Source organism: Drechmeria coniospora, chromosome 03 (genome assembly GCF_001625195.1).
Source record: "Drechmeria coniospora strain ARSEF 6962 chromosome 03, whole genome shotgun sequence".
Taxonomy (NCBI): Eukaryota; Fungi; Ascomycota; class Sordariomycetes; order Hypocreales; family Ophiocordycipitaceae; genus Drechmeria; species Drechmeria coniospora.
The window spans coordinates 6070941-6091975 of record NC_054391.1 but is presented as its reverse complement, the minus strand read 5'-3'; the positions used below and the strand labels follow the sequence as shown (position 1 = coordinate 6091975).

Below are 21035 nucleotides of genomic sequence, written 5' to 3'. Positions count from 1 at the left end.
GAGTACACCTACTGTACTCAAGTACGCGACTCGGAAGTACCGGTTCAACTTGTACAAGCAATTAATATTAATTCTTGGTATTATTCATACAACTACAGTACACGTCTAGTTGCCTCGTCTGGCATTTCCATCCGGAGTCCATGTATCAAGTGCGCGTTACTCTATCTCGTAGGTGCATCATATTTTACTAGCATATGCGTGTGGAACCTACCTATGCAGTTCCTCTCCCTATCAGTATGAGCATGCATTGTACAGACCACCAGTTATCAGTTGGGAGGCGTGCAGTTCCAAGCGCCCGACGGCAACTTACGATTAGTCGTACTATCTGTATGTCTCTTTGTGCTACAAAAGGCCAGTTTCTTTCGGTACGGCCGAGACGATCCCTTTTCACCATGCACGATGCGTTTGTTTGGCCTCGGAGGCGCGACCGAACACGCCTGGTGAGATGGGCAAGACCAGGTAGGTATGCATGCACCAGACTGTATCCTACGCCCATCAGCCGGCGATTGAGTCCTCGCTCGAGGTTTTTCGAGGCCCGAAAAAGCAAGGCATTATTCTCAAGAAGTTGGCTGTTATATGAGCACTGTATGCGTAAGCAAGAACGCATCGCAGATCTACCTCGACAACGCCGCAATTGGCCGCATCGGCAATGAATCCACTGGCTATTGCTACGCGTCCGGAGCGCTCTCCGAATACACGGAAACTCGTACACTCGGCTCCCCCGGAATCCTCAGTCCAGTCCGGCAAGCAAGACGGCAAGTACCTACTTTGGTCCCTTTGCGAGTTATAATCGCTTTGCTTCCAGAGCCAAGCACTGTCATGGATGGCTACTATTAGTATACTTGATCGTAACTGAACAAGTAAGTACTTGAACTAATATCATTTGTGTGGTCGGCTCTTGGCAACGGGTACGGTTTTTCCATTCCGGCGGCCCATCGCCTGCCGCCTTTTTTTTTTTAGTTCTTGACCCACCGGTTTTCTAGACATCATCCAGCTACAGCACTGCGCAGCACAGCACTTACACCTTCGTAGACGACCATCTACGGCATTTTGCCGACCCCTTCCTCCGACCCCCGAGGCAGCGCCGAGTGTGCCAACGGCTCCGAACCATGGCTGACTCACCCTCCGAGGCGAAGCCGACATCTGGCACCGGAGCGGCCGCCGCGACGCAAACGCCTAAACCCAAGGCGCAGAACCCGGCTCTTCGCATGCTCGGCCTTCCCAACCTCCCGCGCAAGCTGCCCTCGCGCAACTGGATGATCTTCTGGGCCATCACCGGCACCTTCACCTCGGCCATAATATACGACAAGCGCGAAAAGAAGAGAGCGACGGCCAAGTGGCGCCGCGCTGTCGAGCCCCTCTCCCGCGAGCTCATCCACAAGCCGAACCAGCTACCCCGAAAGCTGACGATATACCTCGAGTCGCCCCCTGGCGATGGCCTGCGCGCGGCCCAAGACCACTTCATCGAATATGTGAAGCCTGTCCTGTCGGCTTCGGGCCTCGACTGGGAGTTCGTTCAGGGACGTCAGCAGGGCGATGTCAGGGCCGCCGTCGCCGAGAAGATCAGGAGATCAAGATGGGTGGAGGAGCGTCCTGGGGAAGAAATTCCCAAGACGGACGACAGCATTGTTGAGGACTTGAGGAAAAGAATGGGTGTCCCCGAGTACGAGGGGATGAAGGGCGATGTCGTCATCGGACGGCACACCTGGAAGGAGTACATCCGCGGCCTGCACGAGGGCTGGCTGGGACCGCTGGACGCTCCGCCGGACGCTCCGCCGCAGCCGGAACCGATGGTTGAGACGAAACCGGCGACAGGAGAGGACGCGGCCTCGAACGAGGCAACTGGCGAGAAGGCGGTGAAGGAGGAGGCGAAGGAGGAGGTGAAAGATGTCAAGCCCGCGCGACCACCACAACCCCGGCCGCACAACGCACCTGAGGACTACCCCTCCGCGAGCCTGCCCATCCACATACCCGTCGAGTTCTCCCCGTCGACTCCCATACCCTTCCCCCACCGCCTGGGTTTCAGGCACACATTCGTCCGCCTCGGTCGCTTCTTGAACCGCCGGAAACTCGCGGATGACATCGGACGCGAGGTCGCCGCCGCCTGCTTTGCCGCGTCGCGCGAGTGGCGTGAGGCCGACGGCCAGTTCGAGCAGCATCTCGTCCACGAGCCTGAGGAGAACGACTGGCCCAAGAGCGTTTGGAAGGACGAGCCCACTGCCGAGGGTGACACACCCGCCGAGCCGGCTAAGGAAAAGATTTGGACGTCGCCTATGGTGCTCGACGCCCGCATCGTTGAGCGCATGCGCCGCTTTCAGATGCGTCCCGAGGACGAGGAGAGGGCGGCCGGGATCATCGTGCCCGAGGAGGAGATCGAAGGTTGGATCAAGGGCAGCTTTAGGGGTCTCTGGCGGTGGGGTGCGGGCGCGTTCGAGAGCAAACCCAAGGGGCCGAACATCGGCAGCCTTGATGACGACTGAATGCTGCGTGCGAAGCACAATTCGGAGTTCGTCTGTATTATAGCCTATCCCCCCCCCCCTTTCGTCCGACGAGAACTGTCTAAGAGGTGGGAGAGCGTGTTTGGGCCACCGTGGAGGTCACTACATACCAGCAAAAAGTACCAATTCTCATGCAGCATGTTCAATCACCGTCGCTGTCTGAGCCGTAGTCCACCAGTGTTGTCGATGCCTTCCTCGTGGACACCGACGTAATCCCTTCATCTGACGCCGCGTCCGGCTTGCATTCCACTTTCTCGGCCACGACCTTGACGCTCGCCTTCTCGGCCTTCCCATCCGCATCGGCACCCCCACTCAGCTTCCTCCTCGCCGCCTTGATGGTGCCGTCACCTTGCCTCCCTGACCCTGCCGCCGCCGGCCTGCGCCTCTTCCTACCGACCCCCCACTCCTCATCGGCCAAGTCGTCCAGCGGCGGCAGTGCGTGGTCGCCCTGCTGCTGCGCGCGAAACGCTTTCAGCCCCTCCTCTGTCTCCTGCCGGACGGCATCTTCTTCCTTCTTCCTCCGCACCCGGACATCGTCGAGGAAGCTGATCTCGTCATCGTCCAGCGCGCGGAACTGGTTCTTGATCTTATTCTTCTCTTCATACTCGGCCTGTTTCGCGGCTACGCGTTCCCTTGGCGTATCAGCAATCACACTCCCCTGCATGCGCAATTCGCATCGCCACCTCGACAGTCCCCCCAAAATTCCCCTTGCCCACGGGAAAGCTCGTAGCAGAAAACTCGGCCCAGAAATGGCATCACAATAGCATGATCGGGCAAAGGGACAGAATCGTGAACCAACCTTTGTTAGCTTGCAGGATGTCATACAGCGACTTCTCGCCCTCTGTCGAGGCCTTTAATCTCGCCTGCTCGCGGTGCTTCCTCTCCGCCTCGAGCTCCTTCTGTACCGCCTCCCATTCCGCGTTTCTCGCCAAAGGCTGCAATGGCTCTTGCTGGGTTTGTGCAGCAGCGGCATCACTTTCGGAGCTTTCGCCGCCGAAACCTATCGTCCCACCCGACACGAACCGGTTGGACATGGCCTCTAATACTCTTACTGTTGTGGAATGGGAGGGGTAGAGAGGCTGGTGTTGGGGAGAGGCAATAGAGGAATACTGCAATTACATGTGTAGGTGGTGGTAGTCAATTGATTCCTCCAGAGCTGCCTGCCAGCAGCGATAAACTACCCTACCCTATTGGCTTGTGAGATGGCGTATGACTTAATTTGCCGGCAATTAGCCGACACATGTGCCTCCGTACACCCCATACGGCCGGCCATGGCACTCCAAGTTTAATACTACATTCCACATTCCATACTCCGACATGTAAGTCCTCTGAACTGCGAGCATGGTACGGACACAGCATGCATCATCGATTCGTCAATTGGGTGACAGAGCAAGTTCCTCAGGAAGCGAATTTACTATAAATACTCGCATACTCGGCGAAATAATGTATGATTTAAGCAGCATGAAGAAAAAACTACCAAGGTGTTAGGATGAACTCGCACCCAGCCAAGCCCAAAGTCAACCGCGATCCAAACACGTCGTCTGATAACCTAATTCATGCTCGCCCGTCCCATCGGCTTCGTCACCTTCTTCACAACTTTTTCCACGCCTCCTCGATGCCAAACGAAATCCGAAGCAAAACGCCGGGAAGCCAAGTGCTATTGCCGCCGAGAAAATACGATGCGTGCATCGTCAAAAACATGAGAAAAAACAATGCGTCCATGAGAAAGTCCCACCACGCTCGCACAATGCCGGTAACAGAGTGTCGTCATAAGCCCGATGACGCCCAAAGCCGGTCGTTCCTCGCACCTTTTGCGTTCTAACAAAGACCTGCCACAAAACAAGACGTCTACTATCTCGAACGAAACGACAGCCGCCCATTTGCGATCGACACCGTGCTCGAATCGCGCTGGTAGCAGGGTTGGAGCAGCGAGGCCGTCGATCAGACTGACAGACCAGCCGAGCGGAAAGGGAGTAAAATGAAGGAAAACCAACCAAGCGCAAACAAACAAGCAAATCAAAAAGCCGTAACCATTTTACCCGCTAAACGCAATGCATAAAGCTGCCTCGCAACCACCATTTTATGCTGCAAAGCAGCGAACGTCGCCTCGCTTCGCCTCGACAGGCAGGTGCAATGCGATATATACTGCAAACCCGTCCAGGATGCATCCTGCACCATGTTGGTTTTATGTCGTCATCTGCGCGCTCCAATGAGCACGGCCTCATCTGAAGGAAGTATGGCATCGAACGGTTGACGTCGGTCAACTGATTCGTGCCGTTCGTCAATGCTGCGAGCAACAGAAAACCAACAGTCGGTTCATGGCAACGCGTATGCCACTGTAGGTCGTGTCGCGTCCATGGTCATCTCTAGACCAGTGCACGCGAACATGAGACAGGCCGCGCACAACTTTTTATGTGCAGTCCAGTGGTTGCGGTAGAATTCGTCCTCGCACCGCGACCGATCCTCGGGAACGGTCCGCTTCTGACGGCGATGCATCCAGCATCAGGAGGACAGCTGAGCGGTGGTGCGCATACCGTCGCGGCTGCCGCAAGTCACCGAACCAGACAAGAAAATCATTTATATGAATAGTCTATCAGGATATTGAATCCCGTAAACGCAAAAGGAAATAATGGCAACAATGGGCCGGCGAGGCCATTAAGAAGACTAGCGTTGCAAGATTCGTCGCTCGATCGGATCGACGCTTCTTGGAGAGCCGAATTTTGGCGCCGCGGGTAGAGGTCGTGTCCCTCACGAGGGTCGCGACCTCGAAGCAGGCAGTCGCCAACAGCATTTTGAGCGCCTCGCGTTGTCGTTAACAATGGGAAAAGGTGATGTACCGGAAACTGATCGCATGAACAATTTTTTTTCGTGCCGGGGGTATCTGAAGAAAGTTGTCATTCTCGGAGATGATTAGAAAATTCGTGACCATTAATGTCAATCCATGACATTTGCTATTGGTTTTGCTGGTGAGTGGTGCCGAAAGGGATTGATAACTGGGGTCCGGGCACCATTCTCTCGCTTTCCGGGAGAACAGCTTGGTGCCGCCGTCAGCCTACCACAGGCTGTCCGTAACCATGCGACATGAAATAGTGTGTCTGCTTCGCCGGGGAGGCACAGCCGGGGCAGTTGCATTCCGGCACACCGGGTTCCCAAATGCCCTGATTGTTATAGCCGTAGTGGCCGTGGTACGAGGCTTGACGACCGGGGTAGAAGGCGTTCTGAGCGGGGGCGTGCGGGTATCGATTCGTGTACTGAGCGGTGGCCTGTGCAAACCACTCGTTGTAGCGAGCATTGCTCGACGTCACGGACTGGACATAATCCGGAGTTCCGTAACCAGAGTCCGGCGGGGTCAGGGGTGCGTTCCACGGGTAGTTGCGCTGCTGCGCCTTGATGGCTTGGTACCGCTCGAACTCGGCGACCTGCTCTTGAATGTAGCGCGAATGAGGGGACTGGTGGTGGCCATGGAATCTCGCAACCTCGGTGTTGATGGCAGGAACGAGAGATGTGAGCCTCTCCCGGATGGCGTGGGCGGCCTGTCGTTTCTTCATCTGCTGCCAGTCACGCCAGCTATCAAGCCAGGCCTGGTAGTCCTTGCTGAGGTCCAGGTTGACGTAGAGACTCCAGCTCATGGCCTGAACCCAGTCGAACTCGAGCGAGTTGAGCTCGGAAACAGCGATGCCGCTGACTTCCGACCAGGAACGGTTCTGGAAGGTGTTGTCGTCCAAGAACTTGCTGCCCAAGAGAAGCGAGACCGTGAGATAGCGCCAAACCTGTCCCTCCGAGGCCTTGTAGGGACCGTGCTCCTTCATCGAGTTGATCCTTTTGGCGAGGTAGTTCATGCCTAGGAGGATCGTGGTGCTTGGGAGTCTCGTCGACGTAAGAATCTGCGAGACGAACTTTCGAAACGGGGTGGTGACGGCTGCTTCGGGAGTAACCACACGCATCGCCATGTCCGCAACGTACTCGGCCATCATGTCGACCTCGTAATCGAGGACGGCACACACACCGCCCGGCATGATGAAGGTGTCGGCGTTGATTCCGAGCAAGATCAGCTCGACCTCGTCGGAGGGTTGAAAGTGTGAAGCGCAGAGACAGTCGGTGGGATTTGCGTGGGAAGCAGGCACAGAGCCGGGTTGTTGTCTCGGGTCTCCGGATTCGCAGAACAACGTCCAAGTGCGACAAAATATCGGCAGGACCTTCACTGGAGCTTATGAGCCATCCCAAGCCCGACCAATCAATGCACTGTCCCGCTGGTTGATGATGAAGACCAAGGCTATCAAGGGCGAGAGGAAATTCGAAGAGAAAAAGGATGCTGCGAATAGGCTGGATGATATGGAAGAGCCGCTCCGTTTACATGAGTTGTCAAGTCATATGCTGATGGCGACTGCGGGGCCGACGGAAGGAAATCGGGTTGAAGGTAACGCAAATCAGGGCACCTCTGCGCAGATGAAGAAGTCAGCACGGGATGCTCCAGCAACAAGGCAAAAAAAAAAGGCATCGTCTGCGTCAAGTCTGCATCAGGTTTCGCCGGTGGACAGAGTGGGCAGCAATTCAGGGGATCTTTCGCGACTGGCGCCGATGACTGTCTTTGGGCAAACTGGTCAAGGTTGCTGAATGTTTGTCGACAATCTGTAGTGGGTGTGGTTCACTAGACAAGATGAAGGGCTGGGGGGGGTTTCGATCGCTCGGAAGAAACGCGCGAAGATGGGCAACTTGACGAATTGACGAAAGCCAAAGCGATGAAGAAGGTGACGGAGAACCGGCAACACATACCTCGGGGCAAGAAATGCGGTAGATGGAGACGAGGTACCAACAACGACAGCTGGACCTGACCAGGAGGGTGATGGGAGGGATCGGGAGGCCGAGCACAGCGAGGAGCTGGGAAGACCAGAGGGGAGAGGACGGCGGCAGAGACCAGAATCCGAAGGTCGACGAACAATGGAGAGTTCGTGACTGAAATTGTCGAATGGGACGGATTCGGTTTGTCGTCGAGAAGGAGAGCGGAGGAAGAGGAGAGGAGGAAGAGAGGATGATGAAGAGAAAGATTCTTGGGGTGTGGCCGATGGGGACGGGGACGAAAAGGTTACGGGTGGCACAGCCGGGTCAGGGTCAGCGAGCACCCGTGCCTACCTACCAGTAAGCGTGCTGCACAGTACAGGTATGTGTGTGCAGTAAGTATATGTACAGTACTGCACGGGCTACCTGGGTACCGATACATGCACGGAGTACGGGAGTGCATGTACTTACTCCGTATCAATACAGTACTTACTTTCCTACCAACTTAGGTAGGTAGGTACCTTGCAGAGTCTGCAAGGTTAGCTGCTGACTAGTTGTGGTAGGCAACGCGCGGATACAGCGGTCGGTTTTGTTGGTGTGGGGGGCCGACCGACCGAACCAGCCAGGGAGCGACAAAAAGAGGCGCATAAGTACCTTCTACCTGCACCCGCCTTTTTCTGTGTTTACGTACAAGCCTGAGTCCTGGGAGTTTACGACTCTGCAGCGGCTGACTGGATTTGGTTTGGTTGCTGAGCCCCCCCCCTCCCCACCCCCAACCCAGTGTTCAGTGGTGCACGCACATGGGCAGGAATTAGATGAGTGGAGGCCCCGTCAAACTGAAATACTGTACTTAAGTACTCCGTACACCTGCATGTACTGTACAGGTGCACCTACGGAGCACATGTACAGCGTTCAGCCAGCGCCCAATTGGCTAGGGGCGGCCGTTGATAAGACTTAGGCACGCCCGATGGCTCATGGGTGACTCCAGGGCCGGGGGTTCTGCGAATCGTTGTGCAGGTACCGAGCTCACTAACACCCACAAGTACTGCACTCGTACTGTACTGTAAGTACTATACATGCAGGTATTATTTGCTGGACCACTGGTACGAGCATAACGAGTACGAGCACGGAGTACGAGCGAGTATTATTGCATCGGTACGGAGTACTTACTTACAGTATACCTACTTACATGTAACTTGTACGTACTCCGTAGTTACTAACTTAGGTGTACTCACGCTGCCTGTAGAGTAGTTACATACGCTGGAGGATAATAGTATCAAGGCACGGAGTACTACTGTATCAATCGCCCGCGATGATCCATCCACTCCTGCACGTCTTCGTACCGTCCACGGTGTGCATTGAGCGCATGTAGTTGTACAGTAAGTACATGTATATGTAGGTACAGTAGTATACAACTACATTCTGGTGTCTGCGACCAAAAACCTCGTAGTAATTACTTGAAGAGCATTAGTAGGTGACGGAGAAACTGTACCGACCTATTATTGTTACCATTACGGAGTAGAGATGGTTAGGCTGCATGGCCTCTCTCCTTCTCGTACGTGCAAGTACATGTTTGCACCGCGACTGGATGTCAACTCTTCAAGTGTTGGTACGCCCTAGGGGTTGCTAGGGGTGCGTCAGAACTGGAAAGGTGGCAGCGCATCGCAATTACAGTACACGTTGGTACCTAGGACCTAGGTACATAACCACAAGTACTGCACCACCAGGGAGGGTGTGAGTGCCGTGCTGTACTAGGTATTAGTTGCAGAAGCAAGTGCTTCGGGTAGAATACTTGTAGCAGATGTACTTGGGTACGTACTCCGTTCGTAGTTGTACTTACAATGCGAAGTTTTGGCGGGGAGGGGGGGTGTGCGGAGTGCGTCAATGTACAACTACAGTAAGTAATTACAACCAAGTACAGCAACCGTCTTGAGCGACGACTTCTTAGGTGCAGCATCAGTGTACAGTACATAAGAATAGATGCACTGGTACACGTACAGTACATGTACGTAATCAATGGTCATAATCAACGACGTGCTGTAGTTGTTCTCCGTGCATACAGGTGTAAGTAACTACGGATAGTGTAATACTACAGAAAGTACGTTTGCCGTAGGTACTTGCATTAAGTACAATGAACAGAGTATTTCGGGAATGTACTTACATTTACATGTATTTGTGCAGGTAGGTTCTGTGCTGGAACCCGAGGTACCTCTACTAGGTACGCATGTGCATGTTTACTCTGTGGGTGTGCAGTAGTAGTACAGTAAGAGTGCACGGTACATGTGCCTACATGTACTGCCACGCACTTGCAGTACGAGTACTTACGAGCACACCTCGGAATAATTACAATTCTAAGTAATACCTGCACAGGTACGGAGTACAGTACGGAGTGTGTTGTCCGTCGGTGTACTCCGTAGGTGTGCATGTATTCTGTCTGCACTGCAGTACTCGGAAACTGTACACCTACTTACGCCTACTGTAACAAATGTACTTAAGTACCGTACGGAGTTCGGATGCATGAAAGTACTCCGTGCTCCGTAAATGTATTCGGTCCAGGTGACGAACCTTTGGAGGACCTGGTTCAGGTAGACAGCCACTCAGAAAGGTTTTAATACTGCACGGCGGAGAGTTGTTTTTTTTTCTTCTTTCCCCCCTCTCAGGCTGCGGCGAACAACAAGGCTGGCTGGCAAAGACCCTCCAGCCAGAAGAGGTTAGCAATGGCTTGTGCGCATGGGCATGTGCACAGTACACAGAACACACAGTATTACCTAGTACTTGAAGCAGCCAAGTATTAGTGCTTGCACAGTGCAGTGCAACACGCCCGTGGCAACGTGCACAGTTTCCCGCGAAATGGCTCAGGGTTTAGCGATCCGTGATGCAATGTTTTCTGCCTACGATTGACACCTAACTAAGAGTGCATGTAGGCAGGTGGCACCCGTACTCGACCAGAGTCAGTCACCAATGAGGTCAATGAATGATGGCGGCTGATACGGAGCATTACGCTGGCAAGCACGTGTACCGTATCGCACGTGCATGTACCACTTACTCGTACTGCTCGCCCCGATGGATGCCGCAGGAGCCAAGACCCGCCACAGACGAGGTCCCCCATCTAGCATTGACGTGTCGTTCTCGAAGAACCGAAAAGTCTGCAAGTGTTGCCCGCCCGTAAGCGGAGAGGCCACCAAGGATGAGGCCCGGCAGGAAAGGCAGCGGAAGTGGGCTTGTTCACTCTCATCGACTGGTGTGAGTTCGCACCCAGAACTAGATGCTGCTGCCTTGCGGGCCCCGAACACCACTCACTTCGTTCCCGCGAGGCCAGCCCGGTTCAGGGTGTCCAACCATACTTCATACTTGGTGCAAGCACATGGTTTGGGTTGATCAATTCGGAGGGATTGCGACGCCTACTTGTTAGCGTTGTTGCAGGTTCAACAACTCATCACAGGTCGCCACATGTACTTGCTTGCCTGTACAGTAGGAGTGAGTGCCCTTCCTAAAAGTACTAGGTACCTTAACTTGGTAAGTACTGTACGGAGCACAGTAGGCGTACTTGTACAAGCAAGTACCACCTTGCTCGGTCATAATGCTTAGTGCCCTAGGCAAAGAGGTGGACGGAAAATCGCACTGGTACTGGCGCCGCTCGGAGTACAGAAGCGCAGAGTAACCAAGTACCAAGTACAGAGTACAAGTACAAGTGCCCCGTACAAGGCGAATAATACCGTCCCTACAGAGTACACCTACTTAAGTGTGTACACATGTGCTGTACTGTAAGTAGTGGTGGCTCTGTGCTCCGTACAAGTACCTAGTAATTATACTTATGTATGTACTCCGTACCTGTGAGCGTACTCTTCAATGCGAGGGGGGGGCATCAGCCAGTGGTGAGGCTTTGTTTCGTAATGATCGGCCACATTTCCCAAACACGGATGGCACGAAAATGCAAGTGTCGGTAATCCGTGCTTTATGGAGTGCTTGAAACGTACGGTGAGCATTTGGCAGACTTGGTCCCGGATAGAGTATATGAATAGGTGCAAGGGCATACAGAGGCACACAAACAAGAAGCGGCAGCCACAAAGGTACTAGGTAGTGAGCGAACGAAAAGGCAAGCTTGCCTAATCGGAACGGACAGGATCTGACGAGCGGTATTACGAGGCACTCCTCATTCATCTGTAGCGTACACTATTATATCTGTACCTGTGCATGTACTACTTATACAGCACTCCGTATGGAGTACTTAATACGGAGTACATGTACTTACTGAGTACGCCTTCGAGCACTTGTGCTGCGGCACGGGATACATGTGCATGTACTCTGTATTACTCCGTGCAGTACGAAGTATTACGGAGTACCGTACGGAGTAAGTAAGTACAAAAATCTCGGGCACGGACAAGAGGGGTGAACAAGTGCAGCAAAAAACAACGCATGAATCAACCACGCAGCGCGCGAGCCAGATGACCATTGGCCACCCCGCAAAGGTAGGTTACTGTAGGTACTCGTACTCGCTGTGCATGCACCGCTTCGAGGAGGCTTCTTTTAGACTCCTGTCGGGCGAGCTTTCACTCAAACGAGCAATGCACGCCGGCCCTCCCTCCCCCCCCCCCCAAAAATGCGCTGCAGACGACCAGCCAAGACGCACCCGCTGCAGCCTGCGGCATCCATTAGGACAATGCGGTGAGAAATGAGAAATGCCTCAGATTGGCCCACCATCCCCAGGGTGGAAAGTGCATGTAAGCACTGTAGTGATATGCCAATACTCATACATGAAAGTGTACGGAGTACCGCTCTGTTCGTGTGCGAGTGCATTCATGTACTTACTTACAACTAGAGTAGGCATGCAGGGAAATACTAGGTACGATAAAATAAATGTAAATGTGCGGAGGGGCATTACTAGTAGTCGATTGTCCCCTCACGAACAAGAAGTACAGTACTGTACTTGGATACCTACTGCACTTGCATCTACTTGTAGTAGGAACTTGCTTGCATCTACCAGTACCTAGGTGTAGGCGTAATACAGTGTCATTCTTGTGATTGCAAGTGCCAGACGAGGAGGTGACGGATGGCACCGGCAGAAGTTGTGAAGGGCGTACAGTAGGGTCTACGACTACCTAACTAAAAGACAGTGCAGTGCACCCTTTACAGTACTTACATTTGACACAATTGGCACACTGGTATTAATAATAGCAAGTAATACCTGTGCACCGAAATGAGCGCAATAAATGAGAGAAAGCATTATCACACGTTAGGCACCTTGGCCCACTAATCTGCTAGTGGCTACCCCTACAACCATTGTGCATGCAAATAAGTACAAGTCCGTACTCCGTACTCAATCAAGTATTACTGTAGTACCAAGTAGTAGTAATAATACTCCGTTCGTTACTGCAAAAGAAAGTGACAGGTGGTTGGGTGGTATGTACTTGGCAAAAAAACATGTAATGATACGGTAATACTTATCGGAGCACTCCGTACTGCACGGAGTACTGGCCTTACAGAATGTTCTCCCCAAGTACACCATTCTCCGTACCAGCACCGCCATTACAGTAATGTTAAAAATCCCCCACTGTTTCCTTACAGCCAGCATCGGCGCCCACTGCAGTTGAGAAAGATTGGACCAACCATGTCGTCGACTGTGGACGGGTACCGTTCCGGCATATTATTACAGGACTGGCCGTCGCCGACTGCATGAGAGTTCCACAGGCCAAGGGCCCTCGGCCACTGGCAGATGACCTGAATCAAATGCAATGCCTTCCATCCGGTGGCATTGAATGCGTAAGTAGGGGCGAGTTGCGTCGTCCTACTAGAACTTACACCTCCAGTACTTGCAAGTACAACTACTTACTTGCATGTGCAACAAAGTACTGTCGTGCAACGAGAGTATCACGGAAGACGGAGTACTGGAGGGCAATCAATCTCCCGAGCCGAGGAGGTGGGAGAGGCCTGCCGAAGACGTCCCAATATTGGCTCGTGAGTAAATAACTAAGCCATTCATCACAAGGGGTAGGGGCTGAGATTCGCTCGTTTGAGTGGCAGGTAATTACCCCGAAATAACAACATTACTGATATGCCTCACAAAGGTCGAACAAATACGACTGCGGACTTCACAGTACGGAGTACTTGGGCGCACAAGTGGGAGCCGTACAGCATTCCAACATGTACTTGCAAACGCAGGTACGGAGCACATTTACAAGTATTCAGCATGCTGATACGGGTACCTATCACCATTCAAGTCCCCCCCCATACTTGGTACCTACATCATCATGATTGCGGCGCAACTCAGCAAAGACTGGAAATTGGAACAGACACTGCACCCCTGCTACCCCGATCCTGCAAATTTCAAGACTGCTTGGACAAGTACTTTGAGATACTTGAACGGAGTACGGAGTAATACACCTAGGCGTCCATGTACTGTTTTCCGTACTTGCCTGTGCACTAACCTAAGTGCACTACACGGAAATGGGGGCGTACTGGTACCGACACCATCCCGCTACTACAAGTACTTACATGTAGTTGTAGCTGTACGGAGTGCACTTACTACTAGGTACTAGGTAGGTAGGTAGGCACCTGGTATTATTACTGTAGTTCCAAGCATTACCGCTGCAGTGTTCAAGTGCTTGCAAGTACATGCTATCTACTAGTACTCCGTACTAGGCACTACCTACTAAGGTACATACATGCAGTACTGTACCTACCTACTAGGTACCTACCTACTTACAGTAGGTAGTTTTAGTACCTAGTAGTCTGGTGCAAAGTGGTAATACAGCTACATGCTTACTTGGTACAGTGCACAGCCTGGTACCAGCATTAGAGCGCAATTTCGATTGCGGCGGGCGGCGTTCGACACAGAGCCTGGTAATTAACTCTGGATCATCCGTACTGGATGTATCCGTAGACTGTGATACGTAGCTGGCGTGGCAAAGCAGCACACTTCAATGCGTCGGGTCATACTTGGTACACCTACGAACTGGTCCTTCTTCTCGCCTACCCCTGTTGTCGTGCGGGTGCATGGCTTAATGTGCGGAGTACTTGCAGGCCGTTACTTGCACATGTTTGTAAATGTAAGTACTTGCAGCCTGTAGGTGTATTACAGGATCACTCCGTACTTGCACGACGAGCATCTGCATCATCGGCACGCTGCTCCGCTGGCCGCGAGACGGTGCGTCCAGCTGTCTCGTTGTACGCATTGTTCGCGTTCACGTTCACTGCCCACCATTCGCTGCCGAGCGCACATGCGTGCGTGAGCTACGAATACTTCCAACGCCGTTCCGGCCTCGAGGCGTCGCCACGGCTGCCTAGGCCTTGGACAATTTCGAGCCGGTGCTGCTCCGAGGCTCCGTCCCCGACCACGTTCGGGCTAGCAAGAAAGATGGTGTCGTTGGGACTGGTGTCCATACGAGTCCAAGACGCACGAACAGTACTGGACACATCTCAAACTGCCTACTTGCGAGTGCCCGTACGGACAAGTAAGTACTGTGCAAGCACATGCATCCAGTCGACCATGTGGCGTATCCGTAGTCATGTTGGATGCGGCGCGCCCACTGAAACAATGGTGACAACGGGCGCAATCGAGCGGGACATCCACTCCAAGCCTCGCAACCAAGCATCTGTGGTGGCTTTCGTCGCCAAGTCGGTCTGACAACACATGCGCTGCAACAGAACACATGAGGAGCATGGTGCCAGTCACGTCGCCCTGACGTGTAAAGTCACGGATAGGCGAGTTCGCACACCACTCGAGCCTTCACTTCTCGGCGGTGCGAAGCAAGCAGTTGGCAGGTGGACCCTCTCCAGTGACGCGCGAACCAAGACGCATCACAGCCTGGAGCATTCAAGTACACATGTGCTTACAGTGCACCAGCCGGACCGGTACGGAGTGCACTTGTTGCCTGTTCTCGAGCATCAATGTGCGACTTGAGCTAATACCAAGTGAGTACAGCGTATGTGCCAGTACGTTGGTTCGTACTTTAGTACCTAACTAATGTACTTAGGCACATGTACTAGGTACTAACTTATTCCCTACTACGTTCCTTAGTATACTGTACTTACACGTACTGTAGGTGCGCCGACGACACAAAGTACAAGAGCAGGCAAGTAGTAGTACTTCTACTATGGACATGTGCTGTGCAAGTGCTCGATACACATGACACTTGCTTGTACTCCGTGATTTGAACAGAGTTACGGAGCACATGTCTGGATACCTTACCTGCTGGGTAGTAATTATTACTGCTTACATGTACTTGCATGCAGGTGTACAGTACACCAACTCCGTACAGTACCTAATACAGTGTACACTTAAACTATAAGTACTTCGTTCAACGTGTACATGTGCAGTGTACTCGGGGCCGCATGACCGACAGTACTACGGAGTACGGAGTAGCTGGTATAATTACTCTGCAAGTCCACTGTACCTAAAAGTACTTTCATCGCACCTCCCTTCTCACACGAGTGCAGCGTACAAGCATTGGGAGGTGTTCACATGAACTCGGTCCTCTAACTGTACCCAAGGGCTCGAGGCTCTGGCTGCTACTACTATCGTCGTACTACCTAGGTAAGGTATTGATTTGCAAGAGGTACTTAAGTGGTACAATGCACGCACAGGCACAGAGTACATGTAGTATCTATTACGAGTAATTACTCACTTGTACTCCGCCACACCTTGGTACTAACCGGAGACCTTGCCTCCGGCCTTTGTCCCAACCGTGCATTCTCGAAGCTGCCCAGCGAGGACAGAGCGGCGTTGTGCAGTGTCTCACAGGAGCCACCATCGACTACTGCTGACCATGGCCACGAGCGCCCTCTCCTCGGCCCATCATCACCAGACGGCTTGAAAGGCTGCGCCAAGGGTTCGGCCACGGAAAGGAGGACATGCTGGACAGTTGCAAACGCCTGCCTGCCCCTTGCTGGTCACAAAGTCCCACCTCTTGTGCATCCAAGTACATGTATACTTTGTAATACTTGTATCTTCCCTCTCTCTTGTACTTACAAGTACCAGAAGTAAATATTTGCACTCTCACGTACTTGTACATGTGCATGTGGCTGTACTTGGTGCTCGGCGAGGATTCATGCGTACAGTGGTACAACTACTTACAGGACTTGCATCCTGTCGACGAACGAGTTAACCGCACGAATGCCCGTACAACCTATTCTTGTACATTGCATCCTCGTACACGCAAGTGAGTGTGTCGGTGTGCAGTACAGCAGCTGTACAGTAAAGAAGTATGTGTACTTGAAATTAAGTACAAGTAAGTGTAAGTGTACAGCACATGTAGAGTAGCGTAAAGCGAGCGATACTGTGGAATACTACAGAGTACGAGTTCACTCCACCCTCCATCCCACTGTCGTCACGCGCTTGAGGGGATCTCATCATGTCTTGTGTATTCTACACCGCCTTTGTCGGCCTGCCTCCGATAGCAGCCAGCTGCTGAACGCAAGTACGCACACGGTACATGTAAGCGACCCCTCCATCCCCTCCCAACCCCCGACCCCTTCCTGGTTTGCTCCCCCTTCGAATCCGCCGAGGGCTTGTTGGATGTTCGTCGGTCGATTCGTCAGGGTTGGTTGCGTTGCCATCCGCCGCGGATGCCGTCGGTAGCCACGAGAAAACGTGGGGCTGCTTGTCTGAAGAACAACAACAGCGTGCGTACAACGAATCCTCGCGTGCACAGATGAGCATCGGCTCGTATAGCTTGTGTGCAAGTACTTACATCCATGTATCATTCCTGTACTCCGTACGGAGTACATGTACATTTTCGCAAGTACATACTTACTTTTACGACTACTGTACACATGCACACAAGTACAGGCATTGCTGGCATTGAATGTGCGTTTGTGCCGTGACCACAGTGCCTGAACGAACTGCCTGTCATGAACGGCCTCATCCGTGTCGTCAGCTCGTCATCATGAGGGAACCTTTCTTTTGTTCTGGTTTGTTGTCTTCGCCACCATGCCGTCCGCTGGCACATTCTCGCCAAGGAGGGGGTTGCTGCTATGGATGTCTGTGCCAGAAGCCTCCAAAGGCAGACGTCCTGTGTCATGTTTGCGCTGCGTATTTGCCATTTCCGGAGTGGCCTCGAGACAGTTTGAGCCGCGATGTTCCGGTCGTCTTCGTCGGGCATGGTCTCGGAGGTCGGGACCGAAGGGAGGTGACCTGATCGAAGATGGCCAATGCTCACAGCATCTTGCATCAACCTGCCGCGCTACGGCCAGGCCACCAGTAGCCGCACTGCACGCTCCCTCTCGATGCTCTTTTCGATGATCAGCATAGCAGGAAAAACCAAGCCTAGAAACAGACTATATTTAGAAATGATATTCTAGACGCACACCAAATCTGGATGACGAGAATTTGTGTTGCTCTCCCATCCCTCCCCCCTATTTCCTGCCAAAAAGGGGGCCGAAATGTTGTTGGCTCGTCGTGTAGGGTAGGTTCGGTTCCTTCTCATGACCTGCACGTGACCTGTAAACCTGGTGCACGGGGGTCGTGACGGCAAAAGGTAGTTCCATTCGTGACTAGTTGTCAGTGGAGGCGACGTGGCACCACAAAGCTTACTTGCCAGCTCTAGACATCTTTTCCAACGACGACGCAACCACCCACGATCCCTTCGTCACGCCCGCGAGCGAGCTCCCCCACCGCCACACCTGCCCCAGGATTGTTGCCTGCTGCGACGTCCGTTCCGAGGTTTCCTATTCCCACCGCCCTTCGCAACCCCACCCAGCCGAACCATCGTCATGGCAGACCAGGTCGAGGGCCTCATCGACATCCCCCGGGAGTTCCTCAAGGATGGCGTCCAATTCGTCAACAAGTGCCAAAAGCGTGAGTAATTTCTCAAGAACGAAGAAGGCCTGTAGGCTCCCGTGATTGGTGCCGGGCTGACAAGTCGGATCCGTCCGCAGCCGATAAGAAGGAGTTCATCAAGATCTCGCAGGCCATTGCCATCGGCTTCCTGATCATGGGCACCGTTGGCTACGTCGTCAAGCTGAGTACGGGACTTGCCTTTCTCTACAGTTGTCCGCCCCCGCTAACGTGGTCGATGGCCAGTCCACATCCCCATCAACAACATCCTCGTCGGCGCTGCGTAAACGATACCCCGAGAATGAGCGAACGCGGAGGAGGGGCTGCGTGTATTCCCCGTTGAAAAAGGACAATCGTGCGGATGTCTGGCGGGCGACATTTCTACCACATAGGGACATACGGGCGGGGACAAAAAGGAGAGCAGGGTCTTGCTCTGCGAACAACGCGGCGAGGCGTCGTCCATCCTCGACGTGAGACTTTGGACGTAGACGCGCACGGCGACGGGCCAAACACCTGGCACAGCGTCTGGGCCAATGTATCAAGAACCTGTACGAGCATCAGGAGCGTTGCAGACTACTTCGGGTTCCTCTTTATTCCGCGTGAGTGCGAGATGACGTGACGACCCCGACATTGTGGATGCGAATCGGGCATGGGCATGGCGGGAGTGGCTGTCTGGTTCCATGGATCGATGCCATGACCCCGGCGCCGTTCGTACGAGACGAAACAGAATGCATCATGGCATTGACTATTGGTTGTACAAGCCCGACACGGCGCCTGTCAAGGAGGCGTCCGACTGCTGATGGTGCAGATCGCACGTTCGCATTCTTCTGGCACCTAGGCATGGGAAGGGGAAGGGGGTTTCACGGAAATGGATACGCCTGGCTGGCGGACGGCGTCCTGAAGCCAGCATAAATGAAGCCGTTGTCGGGCCAGTGCCCTCGACGGAAGTACTGTACATGAAGTCCCATCCACCCTACGCCATCCACCCTATGCCATGCTGTATGGCACAATGGCCTTGTCGATGATGGGGTCTCGTCGAGACGTCGATTGGCCCTCGGTTCCCCACCGGGATTTCCACTCCCTGTCTTCCCTCCTCGTCTTCTCAAACGCCTCCCGACATTCTGGAGGCAGCAGATCCTTGATTTCGTCAGGCACCGTCGCCAGTCCTTGGAAGGAAGCCAGAAAGTCGGACGGGTCTGACTTGCTCAGCGGCAAGGGGAAGGCGCCGGCCGGTGGAGCTTCCAGGTACGTGTCGGTGACGAGGAAGTTTCGAGACAGCCTCGCGGATACCGGGGGCAGGCCGTGGCTGCTGCCCTTTGCGCCGTCACCGTCCTCCGGCGCCACCTGCTCTATGCGGGCGACGGTCGGCTGCATGATGGCTGGGTACTGCATGACGTTGGTGTGAATGTCGTAGACGCCGCCGTTGTTCTGCTTCCGAATGGCGTTGATTCCCGAGTTGAAGATGCTGCAGGAGGACGGCTCGTCAGCACTCGCACGGACAGGCACCTTGACCATGAAATCAAGCGGACGGAGGGGGTGCGGGTCGTTCATTACCTCGCCTCGCGCGCGTGCTCGAGCATCCAGTTGGTGTCGTTGACGTTGACCTTGCGCTTCTTGTATTCGGGCTTGCCGCTCGGGACGGGGGCGGAGGGCACGTTTGTGTGGTAGACGGCGCTGGCGCCGTGCCAGGCCACGTACTGGTTCTTGTTGTAGGGCTCGCCCGGGATGAAGTGGTCGTCCGGATCGGCCAGCTGTCCCTCGGCGACGCCGTCGGCTCTCGCCTGGGAGACGCCGTAGTCGTCGACGATGCGGCGGCCGCCGACGATGATCCTCGCGCCAAACTCTCGGAAGACGGAGCGGGCGGTGACGATTCCGATGGAACGGCCCTTGTAGGAGTGGGGGATGATCTCGCGCTCAATCATGTCCCTCTTCTCGTCGTCGTCGATGATGATCTTGTAGAGCTTGCGGTGCTTGGTGAAGAAGAGGTAGCTGTCCCGGAAGCCGACGCAGCGGGCGGGCTCCGTCGACAGCATGTACAGCCGGTTCCCGCGGCCGAGGACGGTAAAGGTGCGGCACCGGTAGTCGCGACCGCCGTCGAGGTTTCCCAGCTTGTCGACCTTGGCCTCGCCCTCGGCATCCTCGGCGAGGGCGCACTCGTCGTTGACAATCTCGGCCACGGTTCCCTCGCCGTCGATGATCTGCTCGGCCTTGGGCGCGGCCGGACCCCCCTTGCGACCGCCGCGACCCCTCCATCCGCCGCGACCTCGGCGACGAGGGGTGTCGTCGGTGACCGTTACCATCGGATCCCAGTCCGGGGGCTTGTTCTTCGGCGGACGGCCAAGTCGTTTTCTGCGAATGACGGGCTGCGGCGGCGGCGTCGGTTCCTTGGCTGATTCTTCCTCCTTGCCGTCGTCGTCGTCGCCCGACTCGTCGGCGGCGCGCTCGCGATCCTCTTCGTCGTCGTCGTCATCGTCGTCGTCGTCGTCGTCTCGCGCAGCCGTCTCGCCGTGCTCGGATGTATCGTCGACGTTGCCAGCGTCGGCACCGGCGGCGCCATCGACGTCGGCGTCGGGCATCGGCTCATCCTCGAGATCCGCAAAGCTCTGGGGGGTGCTCTCTGAGGTGTTGGAGCCTCTCGTCAGCTTCAGCCGAATCCTCGTGCCGGGCGCCATGGTGCACGGCGGTGGTGTGAAAAATTCACGTCAAATGGACGCGAAAAAGGCGAGGTGGAGGCCTCGCTCGAGGCAGGGAGGGGACGTGGGGGAGGGAGGAGGCACAGGCAGAGGGGCGGAGGATGGGACCGAGGTCGTCGTCGTCGATCGTCGTCGTTTGCCGTCGATCGTTGCCGTCGTCGTTTGCCGTCGTGCGTCGTTCGTGATGGTGGTGCGGTGCGAGGACGGGCGGGAGGACCAAGGTGCGAAAAGGGACCAGGACAGGCGCATAACGTACCTAAGGCCGCCGCTGCCTTTTTGGCCGCAGCACGGCCA

At 54.4% G+C, this 21035-nt stretch overlaps 5 protein-coding genes across 5 annotated transcripts; 2 read left to right on the top strand and 3 right to left on the bottom strand.

Moving 5' to 3' along the window:
- Positions 1-1109: 1109 nt before the first annotated feature.
- Positions 1110-2480, top strand: DCS_07405 (mitochondrial import inner membrane translocase subunit tim-54; the record flags this gene model as incomplete). Its single annotated transcript, XM_040804690.1, has 1 exon — positions 1110-2480. The coding sequence occupies one exon, from the start codon at positions 1110-1112 to the stop codon at positions 2478-2480; it is 1371 nt and encodes a 456-aa protein (XP_040654794.1).
- Positions 2481-2640: 160 nt separating this feature from the next.
- On the bottom strand, positions 2641-3532 carry DCS_07404 (uncharacterized protein; the record flags this gene model as incomplete). Its single annotated transcript, XM_040804689.1, has 2 exons — positions 2641-3119; positions 3298-3532. The coding sequence occupies 2 exons, from the start codon at positions 3530-3532 to the stop codon at positions 2641-2643; spliced, it is 714 nt and encodes a 237-aa protein (XP_040654793.1).
- Positions 3533-5545: 2013 nt separating this feature from the next.
- Positions 5546-6514, bottom strand: DCS_07403 (uncharacterized protein; the record flags this gene model as incomplete). Its single annotated transcript, XM_040804688.1, has 1 exon — positions 5546-6514. The coding sequence occupies one exon, from the start codon at positions 6512-6514 to the stop codon at positions 5546-5548; it is 969 nt and encodes a 322-aa protein (XP_040654792.1).
- An 11470-nt stretch (positions 6515-17984) lies between these two features.
- Positions 17985-18335, top strand: DCS_07402 (protein translocation complex subunit SSS1; the record flags this gene model as incomplete). Its single annotated transcript, XM_040804687.1, has 3 exons — positions 17985-18069; positions 18150-18236; positions 18295-18335. 3 exons carry the CDS (start codon positions 17985-17987, stop codon positions 18333-18335), a joined length of 213 nt encoding a protein of 70 aa, XP_040654791.1.
- Positions 18336-19035: 700 nt separating this feature from the next.
- DCS_07401 (uncharacterized protein) lies at positions 19036-20720 on the bottom strand (the record flags this gene model as incomplete). The annotated part of the gene is made up of 2 exons (XM_040804686.1): positions 19036-19513; positions 19603-20720. The coding sequence occupies 2 exons, from the start codon at positions 20718-20720 to the stop codon at positions 19036-19038; spliced, it is 1596 nt and encodes a 531-aa protein (XP_040654790.1).
- Between the last annotated feature and the right edge of the window lie 315 nt (positions 20721-21035).